Below are 11305 nucleotides of genomic sequence, written 5' to 3'. Positions count from 1 at the left end.
TAGTTTTCGGTTTAAGACAACTCAATAAAGATTGTTTTAACTCAATTTAATTGGCACACCGATTGTAGTCTTTATTTAAATAAATTACTTTAGGATTTCTCTTGTGGAAAATAACCGAAAATACTTCTCAAAAATTTTATACTTTGCCATATGCGGCTTTAAAATACTCTATAAATTATTTAGAAACTTAAGAACTGAATTCTCTTTCAATTTTAGCGAAGTCTACTTGCGATGTGTTCTATGCTTATCTATTTAAAAAGAACGGAAGTAACGCCAGACCAACCAAATGACAAATGATATAACGATGCATAGTTTTGTTTTGGTTTTTAGTCTCTTGGTACTGTCAATAAAATTGGTTTAGCTAGTAGATCAATGCCTGAAAAGTTGATATGGGACATTATTTAAAAGTTTAAACGACGCTATCGCTGTTTTGAATTACCAAAATAAAAAAAATAATAAAAAACCCGGTTCATCAGTCATGCAATATGGTGACGCTCAAGTTACAGTTACACACAGTCGCAGTCGTTGTCGTTGTCGTGTTATTTATAAGGTTTTGGTTCCCAAAACAAGTCGAGCTTCCCTTTTTTTTTTTTTAACTGGCTTCCAGCAAAGTCATGCAGCGAGCTCGTGTGTTGCTCTGTATTTTTTTTTGTATACAATTCATTTTATTTCATTTAATTTAAGGTGTTTTTTTTCGGGGTTTGTTGCTTTCGGTCTTGGCCTTTTTTTAATGGTCCTATAATAAACGACGCGCACTTTCGTAAGCTTAAAATAATATTCGAGTGCCCTGTCATTACATGCTCCATACGATCTTGAGCTCGACTTTTTGATTGTTGTCGAGTTGTTTCTTTTGGCCTTTCACTCGCGTCTCACGTCAAGCCGATAAACATTTCGATAACTTTGTGGGTGCTACGTGCGCGCGGGTGGAAACGAAACGCAATGCATACGTGACATTGATTTATGAGTGCGTATCGCTTGCTCACTCACTCACACGCCATCCCTATCTGGCATTCCTTTGTGCGCTCATCCTGCAATGCACTCAAACTGCATTTCACTCAAGGCTCTCTCTTTGTGCGTTCGCTCTCTCTCTCTCTCTCTCTCTGATAAATTGCACTCGAGAGAGAGAGAGAGAGAGAGCAGCTGCTCCTTTATTACAACTTCCTTTTGCTGCTTTGCTTCCGCAGCTTCCTTTTTTATGTATTCTCGCTGTGTGTGTGTGTGTGTGTGTGTTTGTGTTTGTGTGTGGCGACGTGGCAAGTTGAAATGGGCTCGTTTTTCAATTAATGCCGTCGCCAAATGTGAAGATCAAAGTGCAACTGCAACGCTGCAAGCGAGGCGCTGCCACCATGTGTGCCAGACACACATAAAAGGGCTGCATGCCACAGATGGATGTGGCACGTACACACACACACACACACACACACTGCAAGTCATGTGTGGCAACTGCAGATCGTTGCATTAGTCACGTAGGCAGAGGACATTTTGCAGATTTATTGTTTCTTTCGCTTCGTATTTGGTAAATACTAAAAACAAAATGCTAAGAGCCATGTGCACTATTAAATAGTATTGAATCAGTATATACTAAATAGATCTATGAAAGCATAAGATAAAATATTGAAATTCAACTTAAAACCATGTTAGAAATGACATTTGATCTAACATTTTTATTCATAGGGAACGAATGGTATTTGGTATATACTAAAAAAATGCTAAGATCTATGTGCAGTATTAAATAGTATTGAATCAGTATATACTAAATAGATCTATGAAAGCATAAGATCAAATACTGAAATTCCACTTCGAAATGACATTTGATCTAACATTTTTATTCATAGGGAACGAATGGTACTAAAAAAAAACCAACCAGCAGCCATGTATGGTATAAGGCAGTATTAAATTAGTATATACTATATAGATATATTAAAGGATAAGCTATAGTATTGAAAAAACACTTAAAGCGATATTTGAAATGATATTTGATCCAACATTTTAATTCATAGAGTAAAAAGATAATTGTAGAAGTAATTTAAGGCTGGTAATATGATATATTTTGATCTTTATGATATATATATGTATTGCGATATACCAAATATGGTCTTCGGTATATTGTAGTGATTTTGCGGTATATTATTTAGTAAATCTGCTACATTTTGAGTTATATATCATGTTTCGAAAGTAGCATTTTATCGATATACCAAATATGACTTTCAATATACTACAGTCTTTTTCCGGGTATCTCACAGTCGAGTACACTCGCTTGTAGCCTTCCTACTTGCTCATTTTACCTATTCACATTTTATTAATCCACATTTGATTTAAATTATTTCCATTAAATGTTTTAACAAAGCTGAACTTGTATGTATAAATTTATTGATCAGGGATCAGATTTCCATATAATGTTGCTTTATAATTAAAACTACAATTACTTTTCATTATCATCAGCAAATTTTGTTTACTCGATTTATATTTCCATGCATTTTTTTTTTTTTTTTTAATATTTTACATAATCAGCAAGTTGCAAATACTGATTATGGAAAACAACTTCATATACATATATCTCGCTTATATTTCAAATATATTTAAATAAATAACATTTCAAAATCATTCTCACTTTATAACACATTTCATTTTTCTTGATTACTTCTTAATGACTTTCAACGCAAATATGAGAAATATTTATTCTAATCAGCAAATTTCAGTTTTATTGCAATTTTTATGTATTTCATGGTAATATTTTGTTCGAAGGGGGCATGATATAACTTCCTGCTTATGTTTTTTTTTTTTTATCGCCGAAGCCGTGCACTTTCCATGAACTTGACTCTAATGCAGCTATTTTTAGAGCTCTCAAGTGTTGCTGGAAATAATTGAATGTTTCTAGAGAATTATGCTTTGAACCCATAAAACATAAAATGTAATTTGTTGCACATTGATGCTGTCTAGGGATATATTTTGTTATTGTGTTATCAGTTAATATAATTGTTATGTAGTCGCCATACCAAATTTCAACAGTCCAGACCCACTGAGAGTCGAGTTACTTAAGTGTAGTATTAGATGATTTGGTGATATCGATGCGCCTATTGAGTTTCCACACGAAATGAGTTGAGAACAAGGGACAAGGAACACTTGAGTGGGGGGAGAAACAGAAACCGCTTTACAACGACTGGAAAGACTCTCAACATTGTGGTGACAGTTTTGTGGCATTGTGCTGTGATCATGCCACAAAACGAGGACGCAAACGATGCCGAAATGGGGCATAAACCATATAAAGCAAAACCGAAAGACAACTTGATGCTTGATGTCTGATGTTCGGATCGTTTCAATTACGCTACGATGTACGTGTGGGCTTTTTGAGGCTTGGCCTGGCCAACAAACAAACAGTGAGAGAGCTGCAGAGGGAAGATCGTTGACAATCGACTCGACTCGACACGAAGCGAAGCGACACAACTCGTTGCCAAGAAGCGACCACAAAAGCCAAAAGCAGAAGCATAAAACATGTAAGAAAGTTGCGGTTGTGCGATTGCCTGACCGGGAAATACCTGTTAGGTGTATTAAGTGTGACCAGATTACTTTGAATTTGTCATATCAAATTGTTTGTAGAAATAGGAAAGAAATAAGAACTATGAAACTACGGAATCTAGAAGATTTTCTCGTCTTATTGTTTATAGAGTAATAAACAAGATAGAAATCTGCAGTTGCTTTACTAAAGAAATGCGAAAATACCATATTAAGTGAGACCAGACTACGTTTAAAACATTGCCCTTGATTTTCGAAAAAAGTTTTTTATGCGTTTTTCTATTAAAAAGTTTAGCAAAAATTTGTCAAATAGATTATTTGTATAGAAATCAAGACTTAAATCTTAAAATAAGATTTTTTTTATTTTAAAATGCAAATTTAGACTTAAAATCTGGATTTAATATTGTTCCAACCTAAACATTTTATTTCAAGATTGCTCTTTTTAAAATCGAAAAAAAATTTAAATTAAGATTTTTTGATCTAATTTTTTGCCAACTACATATATATTATAAAATATATGTATATGAAAAAATAGTTAAGTTTTTTTTTATTTTGTAAATCTCGTCTAATAAACAAATTTATTATTTAATGCATGATTTGTGTGGATGCTAAAATTAACTAAAATGACATAGGAACTGCAGGAGTCTAGTCACCAATTTTGGTGTCTGTAGCTCAACTAGTTGCCGAGATCGAGGTGTTTAAACTGGCGGACAGACAGAAAGACAGATGGATAGATAGATTTTTAGTGGCTACCCCTTTACTTGTTCTTGCTGCGGGTATAAAAAGCTGCTTTCGCTTTGTTTGTATTGTTCTGTCCACAGAAATACACACACACACACACACACACACACACACACACACACACTAAAAAATCAACTCCAAGTTGAATGCCCTCGTTTGCTCTTGGGCGCCCAATGATGAAATTCCAATAAGAATTCGAACCAGCATGGCGGACACAGTCTGCAAGTAGGAGCCTAGCGGGAAGTGGGGAGGGCAACAGCAGACATGTTTGAGCTAAAAACGCTGTAGACCTGTTGCTACGCAACAACAAGTTTTGATTGTTTTTAGTACAAGCGATAAACGATGAACGATTAACGATAACTCTGGGACACAGACAATAACAGGATGCGTACCTGGGCTAAACACACAGCTGACTGTCAGACAGACTAGTTCTAGGGCTAGCAAGAGAGCGACCACCGAAGAGAGCGAGAGAGCAAGCAAGCTAGCGTCAGAGAGCGTGCTAGAGTTTCACACACACACACACACACACAGAGTACAGGTAGTCAAGCGCGCTCTCTCGCTTTGGGTTTGGAAACGATTGGAAACGAAGTTGAAACAACGCTTCAGTAACAGCTTGGCATTTGCTGACGACGCTGACAAACGACAAACGACAAAACGAATCTCTCGACGTCTCTTTGAGAGTGTGTGTGTGTGTGTGCGAGAGTGCGAGTGTGAGCAGTGCGTCATCACCCCGCCAACCCACCTAAGCGAACCATTGCCAAATCCACCACCAGGCAAAAGCAACGCAACCATTGTGCAATCAACGTTACAACGTCAAATCCACAAAAGAAAGTCAACGTAACAACACAACAACAACAAGAACGAAATGTCAACGTCTCTGTCGACGTCACTGCTGCTGGCTGCGCTGCTGCTGTGCTGCTGCATAAGCTTCGCAACGGCAATTGATTGCTATGTGTGCGATGCCAGCGATACGAAGAATCCTTTCCAGTGCGGCGAATATTTTGATCGCTTCGATCAGCCCGACATCCAGCCGCAGAATTGTTCCAATGTGCATGGCGCAACGTTTTGTGTGAAGCATGTGGGACGCTTTGAGGGCGGCATTGGGGCGAAACGTTTCTGCAGCTCCAAAGATTTGGGCAACTATTGTGATTATGTGCGCAACAAGGGCGATCGCATGGATTATCGCAGCTGCATCTACACTTGTGACACCGATGGCTGCAATGCGGCAACCACCACAACAACAACAACAACAGCTGCTGGACTATGGGGTGTGGCGTTTACACTAATCGCAGCGATCTGGCAACGCTACTGCTGAGCGAGAGAGCAACAGATTGAGAGAGCGGCCAGCTAACAAACATAGCTTTTTGTAAACAAAATACACACACACACGCACACACGTTTTATTTTATACAACAACTAATTGTATTCTTTTTTTTTTTTTTTTTGAGAGCTCCTAAGCTAAGCTGTTAGATGTTTAAGTTGAACAAAAGTAAAGTTTCTCACACACACAAGAAAACGAAAAGTAAACTTAATGGAATTGGAATCGAGTGAACTGGAATGGCTTGGGAATGAAACAGCGCTTGGCTTGACAGAGCGCGTGTTACGTACTCAGCCATGTCGTGGTTGGGGAGGGGGAGGGGGAGGGGGGATAGGTGTGGTGGATATTCGATAGGTTTGCGGCAAAAAGATTATTTGTTAATCGACAGATTGATAACTTGCCTCTTCTGACACACATTCAGCGTCTCTGTGTGTGTGTGTGTTTTGAAAGTTGTCATTGTATGCAGTTTTATCGATCGTCTCTATCGCCTTGAATTCACTTTGCAATCGGCAAATGACCCTCGATCAAATGGTTTTGCAAATGATATAAATACAAATAGTAAAAAAAACGAAAAATTGATATTGACATTTCATTAAGCGAAAAACCATTTAATCCAGCTCAATTCGCGCTGATCGTTTTGCGGCTGCGGCTGCGGCTTTGCCGACAACGATTAAGGTCGCGATGTGTCGCCACTTGTGGCAACCTGTTTTTTATTTCGTTCTATACTCTACGTATCTTGGGTCTCATCACTAACCCAGCTACCCGAACTAAGCTTACAGATGAAGTTTAGTACAGTTGCTTCGATTAAAATTAAAAGTTAGCATATCAATTGCTATCGATTAGATCGCTTGATCATTATGAGAATATACTTTACTCTTAATCTCACTTGACGAAAATTCCCTTGTGAGTGCTTCGTTAAGTTTAAAGCACCTTGAGTAGTTATGTGAAATAGTTACCATAGAAATGAATAAAGAGAAATCCGTTTTTGTATAAGCAACTCAACGAAACATTTCTTTAAAAAGTTTCGTTAAGTTTTAAGCACATCTGACAACTATCCCATGCATATTTTAAACAATAATTGAAATAAATATATCTTAACGAAACTTTGGAATTGAAAGTCTCGTTAAGTTAAGCCACATTGTATAAGCAACTCAACGAAACATTTCTTAAAAAAGTTTCGTTAAGTTTTAAGCACATCTGATATCTGCATATTTTAAACAAAAATTGAAATAAATATATCTTAACGAAACTTTGGAACTGAAAGTATCGTTAAGTTAAGCCACATTGTATAAGCAACTCAACAAAACATTTCTTAAAAAAGCTTCGTTAAGTTTTAAGCACATCTGATATCTGCATATTTTAAACAAAAATTGAAATAAATATATCTTAACGAAACTTTGGAACTGAAAGTATCGTTAAGTTAAGCCACATTGCATCACCTTAACTTACAGCTATTATATAAATACTGGTAGCGATGCATCTTTTGACAAAACTCGTAATCGATACTTTTGCCGAGTGTCTACAATCAAAGTGTATCGAATTGAACACAAGTCGGGGGAATTGGATCTTTAGTCTGAGTTGCGGCTTTTGAGGTTAGAATCGCCGCCCACGTTGTCCCAATTCCACGTCTAATGCGCCGTACCAATTCCATTTACAGTTGTTTTTTTTTTTTTTTTGTCAAGCTTGCGTTGCGTAATTGTCTAAATTGAAAACGCCTTGAGTCGCTATATCATTGTCATGCGGCGCTAATTTGAGACTTTACCGCCTGGGCGGACATTGCCACCCAAAAAAAAAACGAAGAGATGAAAAAACATATAAGAAAACATAGCAAACACTGAGACGCCTCTGTGGTGATCATTGATGTACTATATATAGTGGAAATTTGTGGTTCTAATCGACACAGTCTCTTATCACCCAGCTCTTGACTAATCTGAGTGTATTCACACACACACACGCACACTGTGGCACTTATATGATGGATCCTCCTCTTCTTGGTCTCAATTGACTTTTATGACATTGTCTCATCAGCATAAAAACATCGTGTTCTTTGCCACTGAGCAATGCCCTCTTAATATGCCACAGACTGCAACTTTTATTGATCGAGAGCAAAGTTGACAAAACCATTAAATACACTGAAAAATCGGAAGTTTAGATTGTAGTGATTTTAGTATTTATCTATTTTGGGAAATTATTATTTTTTATTTTTAGTAATACTAATTTTAAGTAATTTGCATTTCTTCAAAGACTGACTTAGGATACAAGTTCAAACTCTGTGTAAAGTGAAAAATGTGTTCTAAAATACTGAAGACTTTAGTATAAATTAAAGTGGTTTTAGTATTTTTTATTTTGTTAAATGAAAAGTTTCAGTAATACGAATTTTAGGTTATATATATTTCTAAAAAGTCTGTGAGTACTTAGGATCAAAATTCAAATAGTTTTATTTCAATAATAAATATAGACAAAACTCTGCGTAGAGTGAAAAATCCGTTGAAATATATCGAAGACGTTAATATAGATTGTCTTGATTTATTTATGTACATGGAAAATTTATTTTTATTTTCAGTAATGCAAATTTTAGTTAAAATGTATTTCTAAAAAGTCTGTGTTCCATTTTAAAAAATGACATTTTATTTATTTGTTTTTTTATATATTTTTTTTTTAATACATTACACCTTGAACATAACTCTTGACTCTGTAGAGTCGTGCTTAGTTTGCGTTTTTTGATTGGGTTTATAGTCTATAATCATTAGAATTTACGTCATTGGCAGAGCGTGTTGACGATTCCGTTTCAAATGCCGAGCTATAATTTGTAGTAACTGCGACTAACAAGCTGATAGTCCCAGATTTACAACTGTTCCCATTACGAGTGCATGCTAATCAGAGCTTACTCTATAAAACTGGCAATGATAATCTATATAGATACTACAGCAAAAGTTTCAAAGTAATAGAATTGGTTTCTAATTATTATTATTAGTATTCCATTCTATATTTAGGATTGGTTTGTAATAAAGGAAAATATTTGTTGCTCTTATTTTGAAGTTGATCATTTAAATGTTTATAAAAGAAGATAATATTTATGGAACTTCTTTATCATGTTTGTCTACAGGGTATTTTTAAGTTGATCATTTAAATGTTAGTAAAAGTACTTTGACATTACATTTAAACATTACTTTTGAAAGCAAAGATTATGAATTTTGTTTACAAGGTTGCCGACAGCTTCTTAACATGATTATGTATTTTGTAGGGTGTCATGTAGTTTATCATATTTAAAAGTTTGCCATAGCAAAAGGAACTTTTATTTTGGAAACGTGTTTCTTGGTTGTATATGTTTTTAAAGGGTAGTTTACTTTTAATAAAATTCCTAGTTAAGGTTTTTTTGTGGACAGGGTATCTGCAAGTCTATCATGCTGCTAGAGTAGCTAAAATCCTTCTTGATTTGTCAAGGGCGAGAGGTCGTTGTGATATGTGTTTTTATAGGGTACTTTACTTTAATTTTAGATCCTTTGTAAGTTATATATGTTTTGTTGATAGGGTATCCGTAAGTCTATCATGCTGCTAGACTAGCTTAAATTCTTCTAGATTTGTCAAGGGCGAGAGGTCGTTGTGATATGTGTTTTAATAGGGTACTTTACTTTAATTTTAGATCCCCTCTAAGTTATATTTTTTGTTGACAGGGTATCTGTAAGTCTATCATGCTCTTGGTCTAGCTAAAATTCTTCTAGATTTGTCTAAGGCGAGAGGTCAATAACATTTAGCTGATACGCCAGACAAAATGCGATGAGCGATGAGCTGAGCCGAAATAGATGACAAGGAGGAGTGCTGAGGGGGTGAAAGAGTTGGGAGAGAAGGGGCCAGAGGGAGGAGGGAAGATGTAGAAGAGGAAGCAACAGCAAACAACAGCAGCAGCAGCATGTGCTCAAGGTCATTGCCAAGTGGGCAGCAACAGCGGCAAATGCAATGCGAACTGAAAAGCAAAACAAAGCAGACAGAGGCAGAATGAGCAGAGAAGAGGAAGAGAGAGAGAAAGAGAGAGAGTGAGATGTAAAAGGTGTAAAAATAGAAATGCAGACAGAGTAAACAGAAATAGCAGACGAAGAACAGAGAACAGACGGAAAGCAATGGAAAACTCTGGAGAAGTCGCATAGCACAACATACAGAAGGGAAAAACAAAAACAGATATCGTAAAATTTCCGGGCAATAAAAACGCCATTAGAACGTGCCACATGCTGCACAAACACACAAACACACACACACACGCACATGGCCAGACGAAACGCATCGACGTAAACAACCCCCGATGTTAAACGCAACCCTTGGCCTCGCTTTGATTTCACCCAAAAACAAAAACAAAAATACTCGAAATGCATTTCTACGTTTCCCGGAAATCGCTCGCAATTTATTTTCTGTGACGTCTCTCGAATTCGGAGTTCTCAGTTCGAAGTTCGTTGTTCGAATTTCAATTTCAATTCCTGGTTTTTGCGTGTTTCGATTCCGGATTTGCGCCGTACATCGTTTTTGCACAGGGCTGCTGCGACGTCATCATCATTCAACAGGGGTTGCAACCCTCACACCGCTCGATCCTAAAAGAGAGTCGCACTTTTGTTCGCTCTCTCTCTGTCTCTGAGCGGAATTTCCTTTGTCTGCGTACTGTACTCGCGATTTTGGTTGAGTGAGTTTTGTGACGAAGCAAGCCAAAACTGACCTACGCAGCGTTGCGATTTCATCATTCGTCCTGGTCCTCACGGAAGTGCTTCCTTGTTCCAACCCGGAACAAAGACACAACAAAGACAAAGACGCAATCGCGGAAACAAAGCCACAACAACAAATTCCCAGACTCTCTGCTTAGACAAAGAGCAAAACGCATGACGCTGACAGCTAATATATTCCATATGAAATAAATTGGATTTTCACATTTTTAGGAACGATATTTAAAGCACAAACCAAATAAACCTTCTTATGGTTTGTCAAAATAAAAGAGGAAGAATAGGGATTTAAGGTTTAAGATGTAATAAATATAAAAAGCTAAATCTATAAGGAGAATCATTCAGAAAAATATTTCGATTATTAGACAAAAGTAAAAGAAAAGAATTGGGGACCAACTAGAAAATTCTTCCTTGAACTCAAGAAAATAATGTGCAAATAAATGGTATAGAAAATCGGGTGCAATCGGGTGTTTTTTAAGGACTTAAGGTTTAAGATGAGATAAATCTAAAAATCTAAATCATTCGGAATAACATTTTAGTTATTGGAGTGAGTCAAAAGTAAAGGAATAAGATTTCCCATTCGGGTGTTTTTTAAGGACTTAAGGTTTAAGATAAGAAAAATCTAAAAATCTAAATCATTCGGAATAACATTTTAATTATTGGAGTGAGTTAAAAGTAAAGGAATAAGATTTGGGGACGAACTAGAAAATTCTACGTACAATCCAAGAAAATAATGTGCAATTTAATGATAAAGAAAATCAGCTTTCGGGTGTTTTTTTAAGGATTTAAGGTTTAAGATAAGATAAATCCAAAAAATGGAAGAAATTAGAATCATTCAGAATAAGACTGTTTCGATTTTTCGAGCTAGAAACTTCTAATTATAACTCTGTTAATCTTGAATTGTTTGTAGAATCGCCTTGTTCATCCCCACAACATTTAGATTTATCAAAAAGTATCCGTTATGAAATCGGATATTTGCAATATTGACAAAACTTTCTATAAAGATTTCATATTACAAGTATTTTAAACC

At 36.2% G+C, this 11305-nt stretch overlaps 1 protein-coding gene across 1 annotated transcript; it reads left to right on the top strand.

Annotated features, from left to right (window-relative positions):
• The first annotated feature begins 4863 nt into the window (after positions 1 to 4863).
• On the top strand, positions 4864 to 5789 carry LOC127565468 (uncharacterized). Its single transcript, XM_052004106.1, has one exon. It carries the CDS (start codon positions 5120 to 5122, stop codon positions 5567 to 5569), a length of 450 nt encoding a protein of 149 aa, XP_051860066.1. The 5' UTR covers positions 4864 to 5119; the 3' UTR covers positions 5570 to 5789.
• Positions 5790 to 11305: the final 5516 nt, after the last annotated feature.

The sequence above is a fragment of the Drosophila albomicans genome, chromosome X, assembly GCF_009650485.2.
Source record: "Drosophila albomicans strain 15112-1751.03 chromosome X, ASM965048v2, whole genome shotgun sequence".
NCBI classification, from domain to species: domain Eukaryota; kingdom Metazoa; phylum Arthropoda; class Insecta; order Diptera; family Drosophilidae; genus Drosophila; species Drosophila albomicans.
This window is presented reverse-complemented; position numbering and strand designations above follow the sequence as displayed.

Bases quoted from the DNA above. Each gene is read 5' to 3' on its own strand.
- LOC127565468 (XM_052004106.1), top strand. From the start codon at position 5,120: ATGTCAACGTCTCTGTCGACGTCACTGCTGCTGGCTGCGCTGCTGCTG.